Source organism: Castanea sativa, chromosome 1 (assembly GCF_040712315.1).
Source record: "Castanea sativa cultivar Marrone di Chiusa Pesio chromosome 1, ASM4071231v1".
NCBI classification, from domain to species: domain Eukaryota; kingdom Viridiplantae; phylum Streptophyta; class Magnoliopsida; order Fagales; family Fagaceae; genus Castanea; species Castanea sativa.
The window spans coordinates 57,013,399-57,028,730 of NC_134013.1; the positions used below are offsets into that span (position 1 = coordinate 57,013,399).

Consider the following 15,332-nt stretch of genomic DNA (forward strand, 5'->3'; position numbering starts at 1 on the left):
CGTGCCTATCTTTATAGTTGGGTTCGGGGCGTAACAATTTTGTGGTATCAGAGCATAGGTTATGATCTTGCATACTCTATACTAGAATTTGATTTGGAATAAAGTTTGTGCACTAGGGATTATGGTTTTAGTTATTGTTTATGAAGGTTATTAGGGTATAGATAGTGTTCTTTTTGTGACTTGATGAGAAGTGTAGGTGAGGTTCCATCATATGATGATTTGTTAGGCCAAATTTGTTAGGATTTGATATTTATGTCTCTTTGGTTATGTATACGTGACTTATAAAATAAAAAAGGAGGATTTTAATTGATATACTTTATGTTCTTATACTAGTATTAAGTGGGTGTGCTTTATTCTTGAAATTTTGTACTGCATCATATTGGTTATTCAAAAACTTCTTATTATTATTCTTATTAAAATAAAAGAGAGAAAAGAACAAGCAAAAGTATCTTACTGCTGTTTTATGATTGATCTTTTGTAAACTCATTTGATAGTTTTTCCTAATGTAGTTGACCTTCCTAAGGTTAGTTTGGTCCAGTTTAGTCGAACCTTGCTGGCCACGAGTGGTCGAGTGAATCATTGACCATCTAACTTTAGTATGGTTCGACTAGTATTTATTGATTAACATATTTGGTAAGTGGATTTATTTGACTCCGTTAAGCTCATGCATAGTCTAATAAACCATTGACCATCTAATTTTAATGTATGCATCGCATTAGCATATGTATATAAATAAAATAAATAAATAAAAACTATGAAGAATTTTGTGAGAGGTGATTTTTTTTTATTGAAAAGTTTTAACTGTATTACATATATTATATATATTTAATTGTGATTAGGGTAAGGAACAAATTTTGATTAACATTTGAAATTCTCTTTTGCCACCTTTTTGTGATGGAGAGTTGTATTTCGATCTATTCGGTTAAAAATTTTGAGATTCCATTGCATTTTTGAAATGTGTCTTCTATTCTTATGTGTTTAAAAAGAAGGTATCAGTAAAAATTTTCTGATATCCTATGTTCGACTTAAATTATCTTGTTATGACCGCTTGAGCACATCCACCCTATGATATGATCAGCTTAGGATCTGGTGTCAATCCAACCATCCTCGAAACCCATGTCTAAATCTTGATTTTAGTTTAGTTGAATACTGCACATAGATGAGATTGAACTTTTCCATTGGTTTCCTTTGGCTCCTAATTTTCATTGTCTAAATATAGTCTTACATACTCTTGACCAACCTAAGCAAATCAAAATTCAAATTTTGTTATCCAGATCTTTGAAATCATGATTACCATAGCCTTAGTATTGAATGTGAATTTTTGAAGTTAACTCTTGGTCTTACATATTCATGAGATCTCTTTTTCTACCCTTAATTTTTTTTTTTCCTTGGTAAACACTCGAGGGTATAGGTATTCCAATAATTGTGATAGTACTTCCTCCATTATGAGTAATTCATATTTTGAAACTCTAAATGCAACTCTTTGGCTTAAAGTCTAGTTTTCTAAAAGAATTTTTCAGTTCCTTTGTTAATCTGTATAGTAGATTTCAACTTTTATTTGAGCTTATACTAAAAAAAAAAAACTGGTTTTCCTAGAGTTGGTAGCATTCCTTTAAACTTTATTTTTCTGGACTTATAATCAAGTTGTTATTGACTTTTCTCTTAGTAAAATATATATAACATTAATCCATTGGGCCTAGACAACACTAATCATACTTGAATTCATGAGTCACCTATTCTTGAACTTTGTAATGTATATGTTTCATTATTCTATTTTAGTTCTACATCTACTCTTGGAATATTGTTTAATATTCTAGGGGATAAGTTTTGATGCTAGGATAGTAATTCTTTGATTTTAGTTGATGAGAGTTAATGGACTGGCTCAATAGAACATGAAGTGGGTAGAATACAAGTTTGTGGTATTATTGAATTGGACTAGTGAACCATATTTTGATTGGATATTAAAGGATTTGGATGGCAAGAGAGTTTATCTTGAAAGACTTACAATTTGAATTATAATCAATTGTGGTACCTTTGTTTATATTGACATGGTTAATGATTATAGTCAATTGTGGTACCCTAAGTTATCTTTTATAGGGATAATATTATCTGCAAGGTAAAAAAGAAAAAAAGAAAAAAAGAAAAAAAAGGGGTTTGAGATATTTTATGGACTATTCCCATCTAGCAGGTGTGCACTTAGAGATTATGATTCATATTAAGCCATATATTCATGAGGAACTCAACCTCTTCAATAAGCTCAACCCAAGCATCATCTAACGGTTAAAGATGAATAAAATTTTGTTTAATTGAGAAGATAATTTATAAGATTAAGATAGACATTCTATGATAGACCCTATATCAATGCTTAGTTGATTTTTATGGAGACTTTGGAAATTTATATTTTACAAATTGTGAGGAAGGAAGAGTCTACACATATGTCGTGAAATAGTTTTGAACATATATATATAAGTGGAAGCAATATACAACTGAATGGGATGTCAAAGAATAGTGATTTACTGTAAACTCGATTGTGGATTTTTCATCATAACCTTGGAGGCTCCTAAACTGTTCAAAATTATCGGAGATTATTTATTGAAGAAATATAATTTTTACTGGGTTTACCTGAACATGTAGGCTTTGAAATTTCTATCACTATGGGGTAAATTATAGAGCAATTTGGGTCAAAGTGATAGACATCAAAAAAGAATTTTTCATAGTTTAATTGTTCTTGAACTATGGTGATGAGTGATAAATTTGTATAGATAATAGATCAATACAATTGTGGCTTTAGAGTAGCGCAGTGAAAGCGTGATAAATTGGTTCAGCTTGTGATGAATTCAGAGGACTGAATTCTTATAAGTGGGGGAGAATGTAATACCCAAAAAGAGAGAGAGAGAGAGAGAGAGAGAGAGAGAGAGAGAGAGACTTTAAAGGTGGGGTATTTAAGTAAATATTTTGTGGGGTCAATTTTAGAATTAATATTATTAGGATACTTCTTAGAAAATAAGGTTGAAGCCCTAGCTATATATAAGCTAATTAAGTCAGTGTATAATGCCAAATATTTTGAGAGATAAGACTACCCAAAATACTCAAGTAGAGAAGGATTGACTGCACACTTAAGGTAAGAGTCTTAAGGGCTATTTGATACTTGCTTTTAAACAACAGTTTTCAGTATTTAAACAACAATAACACTTTTGACACGTATTTCTATAACATTCAAACACGTATTTCTACAACACTGTAAACAAAACAACAATACTAGAAATCTCCAACCAAATAGACCCTAAGAATCTCATTATTTATCAAATCTAAGCTTTATTTGGAATTAGAGTATTTTTTTATGTGGGTATTTTTTGCCAGTAGTGAAAACTATTTAAATATTCAATGAGTTTTAATGACGCAATAAAGAAATGTTTATATTTATATTTTCGGTAAATTGGACGCTAGCTACCTGCAGATTTTTCTATGCTCAATAATTCAATCTTTTGGTCGTTAAGCATAGATAGAAGCTACAAATTCTTAGGCTTTAATAAGTCAAGTTTTTGCACAATTTTTCTTCTTTAGTAATTCAATCTTTTTCTATACCCTTTGTGCGTTAATCATAGATAGAAGTTGCAAATTTTTAGGCTTTAATGGGCCAGGTTTTTGCACAGTTTTTCTTTAATAAATAGTACCTGAAGTGGACTTTTGAGGATAAATTGCAAAACCCAAAGTGGACTTGGAGAAATACATAAGCCTAGTAGTAGGCATGCTTTGAGGTCTAACATAGATTCACATGTTTTTTAAATAAATAAAAAGGAGAGAAGAAAGGAGTATACTATTAGGATTAGTGCCCTTAAATCCTATTGTATGATGTTATGTATGACTTAATGTTGTGATTAATAAAGTTTTTTTATTATTATCTAAAATAATAGTAACATGAATATTTGGACATTATCATATAGTCCATGAGATGCATAGTATGTGATTTATGTGATTTAGTCACAGAAGATATAGATCACAAGTTCTTTGTAAATTCAGAATTATAGTTCGTAGTCGGTGATGAAATTAGGCATTTCATCTGCAAAGACTATAACATATTAACTAAGATGATTTGTCTTGATCATGAAAGTTGAGGCTTATAGTTGATATGTTTTAAGAGTTAAGACATATTGAACTGGACCGCTATGAGATTTATTATTCTCCTAACAATTGTTAAATGAATAATAAATCTCACGACTTCTATTTATTTCAATTCTTAATCTTGAGAGAATAATGGACCTGATCATGAAGTGTAAGTTATTTTGATCTATTAAGAGTGAGATCTAAAATCACGATTAAAATCTAAGTATGTTGGACAGCTACATTTAGTGTTGATGGAACATATACTCTTAAGATGGAATTCATAATCTCTTAACGGAGATATAAAATATTCCTTTGAGATAAGTTTAATGAGTTTGGTTATTCAGAGTATTAGGCCTAACCACTTTTGTAAGGAGTTACTAAAGTATATATCTATGAAAATTTCATAAATATATGATGAATAACTTAAAGAATTAGACCGGGTACTCAAGAATTAAGATGTAGTAATTTTCAAAGTGACAGTCTATATTCACGACTTTGTATTACTACAAATATTTTATGAAGAGGTTGTATGTATAATAAAGTCTTGGGATATAATTTATCAATAAGACCTAGAGTGCAATTATATTTATATAATGACATTAAATATAATTAATAGTAACTTTGAACTTGTCAAGAGTTGACAGAAAAACTCAAAGCCCATTGGAGTTAGAGTCTTATTTGTTCCATTTTGGTCCCACTCCAAGCCACATACTAAAATCCAATTGGAATGGCCCAAAAAGCTAGCTCAATTAGATAATTAGTTAAATAAAAGAGGAGAAACATACAAATTTTTATCAGTGTGTTGAACAAGAAATGAAATTGTGTGTATGTGAATGAAAGCCACTTTCTTATTCTCCCTTGGAAACTAATTCAGAGACCACACTTCTTGGACATTAAGTGAAATTTGAGTAAAGATTAAAAGTATTCACAAGTACTTCTAATCTTTGGTTTTGAATTTCACCGCACCAAGGTATGCTATTTTGTTCTTGAATTCTAAAATTTACATAGTACATGTTATCAAGTGCGAATGAAATAGATCCATTAATTTTCTCCTGCGTATGTTTTGTATGCGATACAAACATGTATTTTTCCAACATATACGTAATAGTGTGATACTTGAAGATGGGCCAGATGCCTTGTATTTTATAGTATGATACAGTACTAGGAGTTTTAGCCTTATCTCTAGCGCATTAACGCTGGTAGAAAAATAAAGAAAATATTATGATTATGTGGATTTTTTGTGTGAGATAACAGTGGACAGTTATTGGGTATTTTTTAGTAGTTTCTCTTTTAGCTAGGTACCGTTATAAATTTTTCTTAAATTATTTGATTATTGAGTAAATGCAGGGATGAATCCATGCTTGGGCAGGCCCCCCCCCCCCCCCCCCCACCCAAAAAAAAAAATTTAAATATATATACACATAACATTCTATATACACATGACATTCAAAAGTTTTTTAGATTTGATTGAGTTTTTTAAAATTTTAGTCCTAATAGTCCCCCAATTAAAAAAAAAAAAACTAGTATACATATGTAATTTGAAAAAAAAAAGATTTGCCCTTAAAAATATATATATTTGGATCTCTTCTGAAATAGCGTCGAGTTCTATTTTGATAAATATGTTAAAATGTTTAAGAAACACTTATTTTATATGTTATACTTTGTTGACATTTTTATAATATCAAATGTTTAAGAAATACTTATTTTATATGTAGTATGTTGTTGAATATGAAATAGATGTTAGTTTTTATTTCCATAAAAATAAAATAAAAAATTGTTTTAAGCTTTGCCCCCCCTTCCCCCCCAGGTTCGAATCCTGGTTCCATCCCTGAGTAAATGATACCTGTGAAATTGTTTTAGATGATATCTAAGGATTTTTAAGGATTTCTCTAAGGATTTTTCTTCTTTAGTAATTCAATCTTTTTCTATACCCTTTGTGTGTTAAGCATAGATAGAAGCTGCAAATTTTTATGCTTTAATGGGTTAGGTTTCTGCATTATTTTTCTTTAATAAATAGTACCTGAAGTGGACTTTTGAGGATAAATTGCAAAATCTGAAGTGGACTTGGGGAAATACATAAGCCTAGTAGTAGGCATGCTTTGAGGTTTGACATAGATTCACATGTTTTTTTAAATAAATAAATAAAAAAGGAGAGAATAAAGGAGTATACGTAATAGTGTAATACTTGAAGATGGGTTAGATGCCTTGTATTTCATAGTATGATACAGTACTAGGAGTTTTAGCCTTATCTGAGTTATCTCTACCGCATTAATGCTAGCAGAAAAATAAAGAAAATATTATGATTATGTGAATTTTTTTTTGGTGTGAGATAACAGTGGACAGTTACTGTGTATTTTTTAGTAGTTTCTCTTCTAGTTGGGTACCTTTATAAGTTTTTCTTAAATTATTTGATTATTGAGTAAATAGTACCTATAAAATTGTTTTAGGTGATATCTAAGGATTTTAGAGGAAGTGTTAAGGAGAAGTTCTTTTGTGGTGAGTTAGTCGAAGTAAGTAACCTTATCCTAATTGATTTTGTTTTGCTTATACTACTGTATTTTAAGTATTGAAAATTATTCATAATTATTACAATTTTATTTAACTGTTTTAGCTACATTGATTTAAACTAAAGAATAAAGAATTATCACAAATATATTGATTTAGTGAATATATAATTTTATATATATGCATTTGAATGAGATATAATTTTGTTTGAACTATGATTTGATATATATGATTTTGGACAATCTAACTATGTTTTGACTTTGATACCCAGTCAATGGAGGTTATTCATTGGTACTTTGATACTCAGCCAATGAGGGTTATTCATCGGTACTAAAAGTAGTTCTATCTGGAGCATCACGAGCTTATCGTGTTTTTGGACCTAGCTAATGGGAGATATACATTAGCACGAAACTAGTTTTATCTGAATTTGATGCTTAGGCACGGGGATATAGTGTGACCATAGTCATAAAGATTGTTAAGAATATGAATTATGTTTGAATATTTGAACTATTTTAAGTCTTTGAAACTGTTTATGTGTTTTTGGAACCTATTGTAAATTATAGTTTGATATATGCAAAACTAATTATTTTTTAATCCATCTATAATATATGTTGGTGCAAACTCAATGATAATGGAAATAACACAAAGAGAAACTGAATAATACTTCTGAATTTTTATTAGTTTAAAGAAAGAGATTACACAACACTATTTGGACTGAGGCGCGGCACTCGCTCTCTTTAAGGAGATTCAAGCCCTTGGTTGGCTAAACTTTGTAACCGGTGCAGACCGTCTCTGACTTGTCTTCCCCAGGATACAACAGCCCAACAAGTGTTGTATGGCTAGAACAACCTCTGCACAAAGTGTTCAAGCCCAAAGCTCCACAAAAAAGAACACCCTTCCTTGCCAAGAATCTCTCTATTTTTTTTTTTGTATATTGCAGTAACTTGGATTGTGTCTGAATGAGTCCATTTATAGGCTAAATGGGCCTCACGAAACTACTACCCAAATTAATCTGATTAATTAGGCCCATTATTATGATATAGTGGGTGTTACAAGATTAATTGTTAGATATTATTCTGATGGGCTAGAGTTACACAATTTAATGGTGAGATAAGGAGTTTTCTGAATAATGAAAAGACCCAAATGGATAGTCCATGGATAGTCCATTAAGTGAGTTAATGGCTCATTATTTTCCATAATAAAAATGGAATATTAATTCGGGTCATTTATTCACCAACGGATATGGTAATTACTCTGAATGAGCTGTCAAGTAGGAGGATCCAAGGTGTTGATTCATTTCCAAATTTGACACCTCCACCCTTCACCTCCCCTTGCGCACGTATCTGGCCCAATATTTGAGACAATTCATGTTAGCCCATTAATCACCACAATTAAAAAGAACAAAATAGTCTCTCTCCTTTTCAATGTGGGATTAAACATTTTCACTAACTCCTCATCTTCCACATTCACTCCCACATCTTTACATTTATGTTATAAAATTTATTCATTTTAATTATTTAATATTAAAATGTTCCAACAATATATTTGTAAGATTAAAATATTCGATCTATATACAACTTATTATTTTACAAATCTATTTGCTTGATAGAACTTAAGACTTTGGTTACTTGTTAAATTGTCAACTCACTCCATTCAGTTTTAGATTGTGAAGAATAGCAAGTTTTGGGAGTTTTGTTGTTGTGTTGTGAGCATGAAAGAAGCTTAGTGATTTTGGGATTAGATAGTCTTGTAATAGTCTCATATTTATTGGTCAATTGGCATTATGTACATGAGGTCTGGATTTTGTTCCTTATGAATTATTTGAAGATCTATTTATAAAGAAATTGTTGATGTATTTTGGATTTATTTGGTGTAATTTTTGAGGATAAATTTTAGTTTTTAAAAAGACCTTGCACACTTGTGGAATAATTAATTTATAAGCGTGTGGCCGTTGTCACGTGCCTATCTTTATAGTTAGGTTCGGAGCATGACAAACCCAATCTACATGGAACATAATAGTAAATTAAGGCAAATTATAGTTTCCATTGTCTTATTATTCTTTTCAACCAAAAAAAAAATTTTATTTTTCATCCTTGTATTTTCCATAATTTGTATAAAACATACACATTGGAAAACACAAATCTTTTACACGTTGGACCATTCACATCAAATATTGTAAAATAACATAAGGGCCAAATTTCGCCCAATCAGCCCCAGAAAACAATCACAGTAGCTTATGTATCCATTGGCTGCAAAATGCATTTTTGCTATAGTATATGATAATATGCGCAAATATACATAAAAAGGTAGAAAGTGGATAATAATTGTGTAGTCATTAGTGTGGGAAAAGAGAAAAATAATTAAAAAAATAATAATATTTAATAAAAAAGAGTTGATTCTCAAAAAAAAAAAAAAAAAAAAGATTATGCTAAAATATACAGATATACAAAGAGAGAGAGAGAGAGGGCAACTACCAATCTACCCCTGATCCTGATAATACAACGCCACGTATTGTAACAAGTGTCAACGATGAATAAAACGACTCTTCAGACAAGACCCAGACAAAACTAAAAAGCCATAACCAACTTCCATTTCCACCCATCTCTCCCTCTCCATGGAGGAGCTACCTCCTCCTCTAATCATCGAAATCCTGAGTCGACTCGGCGACTCATCGGAGCTCGCTCGGTGCCGACTCGTCTCGAGGACACTCAACTCGCTCTCTCGCGAGGTCTCGAAAGTCCACCTCCTCTGCACCTTGTCACGCTACCTCAAATCCCGAGCCCCAGAGACCGAGCCCCCGCTCACGCCCTTCAAGACCATCATCAGCAACTTGGTCCTTCACCGCCGAGCCCTCCGGTCCGTATTGATCGGCGTCGAGAAATCGCTCAGAAACATATCGTACGACGAGGTAGAGGGCGAGTCCGACGATCTTTACCTCACCGATGTGGGATTCGTTAACCAGTGGTTGCCGAATATCGGTGGTGGGCTCAAATCGCTTTCGGTATCGGACTTTTGGATTCAGTCTTGTTGGCGAAAGTCGGAGATTCTGTCTCTCATCTCATCGTGCTGTGAGTTTCTTTTTTTCTTTTTTCTTTTTTTTTGGTTACACATGTTGTCTTGTCTTGTCTATTAAATAGTCAAATGAAATTTACTAATCAATACGGTAACTCGAGTTCTTATTTATTGAAATGACATTAATCCTCCCATGAATGATTAGGATGTTGATGCTCATGAGTTCCTATAGCTAACTCTACTATCAATCCATTTTGAAACTGAATTATTGTAACATCATCAATACTTTAATGATAGAGACAAAACTGAGTTACAACAATTATGTGCTGTTTTTATTTTATTTATAAACTTGATAACTAGAAGAGAGGGATTTGAAGCTTGGATGTCTCTGTTGGGATAGCGAGAGGTGTCAATTAGATGGAAGGTTCTTGCTTGGCATGTGGTGTACCTTAGGCTTTCCAAATCATGTGATTGTATTGGTCAATGAACCATAAGGTGAATTTAATAGTCCGTAAGAGAAGATGGTTGAATTTAACTGAGGAACCTAAATTAGAACACTTACGAAAGAGTACCTAAGTTTTGCCCTCTAAATAGATACTAAAATATTAATGTTTGAAAGTCGGTTAGACGTTGATGATGTATCAAAATCTAATCTAATAATTTTGAAAGGAAAGATTTGGATTTTAGAAACTCTATGAAGGTAGTCAATCTTCTCTTAGCTCCAATTTTCAAAGAGGCAGATTTTGAAAATTCACAACAAAGGGCACTTGGTGCGATAGTGTAACTTATCAATGAAAAAAAAAAAACCCTTAGAAATTGACAAATAGCGGACATTTATTCTTTAATTTGACAGAGGTTCAGAGTGTTTCCCATCTGTATCAGAAACTACGCAAAATCTTCAATCAACGCCCTGATGTGAGATTTGGATTAAAATCTAATTTGGATAGTGAGTGTACATTGCACATATCACAAATGTTTTCATAGTATAGGATTGATAACTACAATTAACCAGTTTCCTTTGATTGCTTAAATGTCACTTTTTGTTTAATTTCATTCCCAGCGGAGCTCCAGTTTGATAATTACTCAAATATGCTTGTTGTGATTGAATATATGCATGTTATGTGTTTGTGCATGTGCAGGCCATAGTCTTATTGAACTACAGGTGAAAAATGCTTGGCTGTCAGTGGATGGTCTGAAACCAATGCCCACGCTCACCAGTTTGACACTTGAATACATAAGACTGGACGATGAAGATCTACACAAGGTTAACCATTGCTTCCCTTATCTGAAAGTTCTGAATTTGATTGGTGTTGGTGGACTTAAGGAACCAAAGATCCATCTTTTGCACCTTAAAACTTGTCTATGGACAGTGTCAAATGCTCCACTTTCTCTGACCATATTGGCACCCAAACTTGTTAAACTCAAACTGAAGTGCATTAAACCACAGTCTCTTGTCCTTGAAACCCCACTGCTCTCTAATTTCCACCTTGCCCTTGAGGAAGCAAATGAATTTAAAGTGAAAGAGTTTCCTCATTTAAGAAACCTTAAGCTTGAGTCTGTGAATCTTTGCAGTCTTATCAGCATGTTTCCATCTGGTAGAACTGTCAAGAAGCTTAGGGTGGATTCAATGAAATTGAAAATGACAGGGTTTAACTTTGACATGTTGTTTGATGTTTTCCCAAATTTGAGCTATCTTCATATGGGTTCTGGAGCTTGGAAGGAAATAGAGAATTATTTTCACTCAAGAGGTATGGAAGGTAGGCCTGGGATGAAGAGGTTGAAGGAAATTGTTGGATATTTGGTGGAATGTGACTATCTTACATTTTCATTCATTTTCTCTATTTTGGATAATTGTACCAACTTGTCAGACATGGCGTTAGTCATCCACAAAGGAGTTGATAACCCCACTGCTTGCGGCCTCATCTCAAGGTGTAGAGCTGCTTGTCCAAGAGTTAGATGGAAAAGAGGAATGTGGACAGAAGGAACAGAGGATCTTTGGGTTTCTGAACCCCTGTAGTTTGGCAACGTGGTTGTCCATAATAGGAAGAGAACTGAAGTTTGATTTGTGGCGGGTGCTTTTTAGATTGGTCCTAGGAACATGTTTACAAAGGGTCATGTAATGTATAATTTGAATAAACATTCCTTTATCTATGCCATGTTGTTAGAACAAGAATTTGCTGTTTGGAATTTCAAATTTGGCAGACATACGGGAGGTGGCAAAGACCAATAATTCATAAGACTCGTGATAATATCAGATGCATAGGAGGGAATGATATCCTCTCATTTCATTGGTTAAAATGAAATATACATTTCAACTGTAATTTTCCACCCGTTTGCATCTCTTATGAACTGAGAAATAAAAGATAGTATAGTCAATTCGAGATGACTAATCTCTTGAACTTGAAAGAGGAAATATATATATTTTGGTTAGTTTTCTGCTTAATTCTCATTAATGCATTCAATGTACATAAATAACCGAGGATAAGATAAATTTCATTAACAAATTCTAAAACATAGGAACTAATCCTATCCTAAAACATAGGAATTGAATTGAATACAAATAAATAACAAGACTAATCTATCAAGGAAGATTTATTCTATAACTAAACTAAATTCAAATAATTTATCCAACACTTGGGTCATAACATCCCCTTCCCCTTCAAGATAAATCTTGTCCTCAAGATTCCAAAACATGGAATTAGATGCTTGCCCACACCATATCCTTCTTCCCCAATTGGGTAAAACTCGACCTCAAATCTTAAAGAATTGAAGGATATGAATTCGGACCATGAATACTTGCACCAATTCTTTAATCATTTTTGTGAACAAAAAAGTTTTGATTTTCACATCCTTAAACTCATCAGGGATAACAAATTCAATGCGTGAAATTAGAGTAGGTTTATTCAAAGTCACAAGAAGATCCTTTTGATCTATTTTTTCCACTTCATTGATCCTTTGATCTTCAAATGCAAATTTTGTGGCGAGCACTCCCTCCAACGTATTACCTTCTTGAATTGTTGGTGGTTCTAATATTTGATTCTTGAACAAGTTGGACAAGATTTTCGAATGATTTTTCCACAGGTGCCTCCATTGATACTTAATTGATTGGTATTTGAAATCGATCTTGAAGGGTGCATATAAACTCCACCCAATCTGTGTATAATTTCGTTGCCTCTAAGGTTTGAAACCTATCATGTGCCTCTCCTTCTCTGTAATAAGAGGCAATGAATACCATATCATGTGATGGTATGTTGTTAAAGGAAAAGAATTTGTAGACCTTAAAAAGCCATGAAAAAGGGTCTCCACCTTTGAATTTTGGTATCTCCATAAATTTCCTTTGAGTTGCAACCATGATGACTTGATGAGGTTTTTTTCTTTTTTTTTGGATGTTGCACGTGGAAACTTGTGTGAATGGCTTAATGGGTACTCTGTGAGTTGGGTTTTGCATTATGGTGGGCATAATGATTTTTTTTGGGGGGAGGGGGGGGGGGGGGCTTATGGTATTTAGTGGATGGCTATAGGTTGATGTATGGTGGGTTTAAAAATAATCTGTTGTGTTTGTGTTGATATTGGTGTTGGCTGGATGTGGGTTTCTGTGTTGAGAATTGTGAGTTTGGTTGCTTGTTGAGATGTGATGATGCTTCAAATGAATCGAAATGCTACCAAATGTTATGAATTGAAAAATAAAAGATATTGTAATGAATTTAAGATGACTAATCTTCTGAACTTGAGAGAGGAAATAGATAAATTTTTTTTGGTTAATTTTATGCTTAATTCTCATTAATGCATTCAACATACATAAATAACCAAGAATGAGATAACCTCATCAACAAATCCTAAAACATAGGAACTAGTCCTATCCTAAAATATAGGGATTAAATCGAATACAAATAAATAACAATACTAATCTATCTAAGAAGATTTATTTTATCACTAAATTAAATTCAACTAATTTATGCAGCACTTGGGTCATAACAATATTCAAGGTCGATTTCTGTTGTACATATCCTTGATCTATTTTAGAATTTGGTGGGAACATTAGGATATTTTGTTGGGATACTGGAATTTTGTTCTAGCTTCTCTCGCTCTCTCGCTCTCTCATATGATGAGTAAAACTTTCAATGCGAATTAATTTCATTTTCATACATATGTACTGTTCATATTTGGCTTGCAAATTTGAGGATAATCGCAAATATCTCCCTCCTCCCCCATTCCTCCTTTTGGTTTGGTAGAACATTTATGTTCTAGCAATATCTTTTGTTGTCTATAATTTCTTAAAACAAGATTCTTACTTTGAATTACCCAATTTTATGCATATAGACCTCAATTTTGGGGTATTCTAATTTTCAAATTGATTTAGTCAGTCTTTCCAATCAAACCATCAACACACCGTAGTTTGTAGAGGTTAAAAAATTTTCAATTATTCTAGGACCATAATCTTTATCATACCCTTTCCCAGTTCTCACACCTATAATATGTGCCAAACTATGATTAATTGCTTGACATTTTGACGTGGACCCACTACTCATAGTCAAACACATAGGACAACTGAGAGAAATGACATGGTAAAAGTTGTGTTCATAGACTTTTTGAAAGCTTTCTATATGAGAGAGAGAGAGAGAGAGAGAGAGAGAGAGAGAGAGAGAGAGAGAGAGAGAGAGAGAGTATGGAAGTGGTGACAAGGGAGGATATGTCACTGACGACAATATTTTTTATTTGAGACTTGCAATGACATTAATCATGTTGCCAAAATTTCACGTACGATCGTACCTGGTGCGATTTCATTTTTTAGGGGGAAATGTAGTGGTGTGGTGGTATTTTTCATTGATCATTGTCATCTTCTTTGGAGTTATCCGTTGTATAAAATCTCAATGGCTCCAAATTAGTATAGATGAATCTTCCTCCAACTTACTGTGTGGTGGTGGAAAAATCATCCATATGTAGTTTTAATTATAAAGTCATGTGACTTTATTTAAAATAATACACTCAAATGGTCTTGTAAATCATCATGTAGTGAGTTGGAAGAGATTTTGGAAGGAAAACAAATTGCTGGAAGAAATGAGTAATACTAACAAATTTGAAGAAATAGATAGAAAGAGAAGTATGCATATATAACAACCATGTGAAAATGAACAATTTCTTCTTCACTTTACTTGAAAATTTATTTCTTAGATTTGTTATGAAATAAAATTGTACCGAGAGTACGTAATTTTATTTCTTAGTTTTACAACCATGTGAAAATGAACAATTTCCTCTCCAATTTACTTGAAGTTTTATTTCAAAAGATTTCTTAGATTTGTTATGAAATAAAATTGTATGGAGAGTATCTAATACAATTTTATTTCTTAGTTTTTATCTTTTGGAGAATTTTTATTTATGAGATTTGTTATGAAATTTTCATTGGTTTATTTGAAATAGAAAGTATGGGGAAGAAAAAATCACCGGTAAAATTTGTTTTTCAGACCAAGGAAGCGGGTAAAAAAATGATAAGTATAAAACGGAAACTATAAAAAGAAAAAAGAAAAAAAAGGGGGCGTTCCGAGAATCGTATAAAACGGAAACTATAAAAAATAAAATAAAAAAAGGGGGCGTTCCGAGAATCGAACTCGGGACCTCTCGCACCCAAAGCGAGAATCATACCACTAGACCAAACGCCCTTGCTTAAAGTATGTTGCCATTAATAATAACTGTATACACACAACATATTTTTT

At 32.5% G+C, this 15,332-nt stretch overlaps 1 protein-coding gene and 1 non-coding gene across 2 annotated transcripts; one reads left to right on the forward strand and one right to left on the reverse strand.

Annotated features, from left to right (window-relative positions):
• The first annotated feature begins 9,161 nt into the window (after positions 1 to 9,161).
• LOC142628261 (F-box/LRR-repeat protein At4g29420) lies at positions 9,162 to 11,794 on the forward strand. Its single transcript, XM_075802331.1, has 2 exons — positions 9,162 to 9,677; positions 10,761 to 11,794. The coding sequence occupies exons 1-2, from the start codon at positions 9,224 to 9,226 to the stop codon at positions 11,636 to 11,638; spliced, it is 1,332 nt and encodes a 443-aa protein (XP_075658446.1). The 5' UTR covers positions 9,162 to 9,223; the 3' UTR covers positions 11,639 to 11,794.
• Positions 11,795 to 15,206: 3,412 nt separating this feature from the next.
• On the reverse strand, positions 15,207 to 15,278 carry TRNAP-UGG (transfer RNA proline (anticodon UGG)). Its single transcript has one exon. It is a non-coding gene; the product is annotated as a tRNA-Pro (tRNA).
• Positions 15,279 to 15,332: the final 54 nt, after the last annotated feature.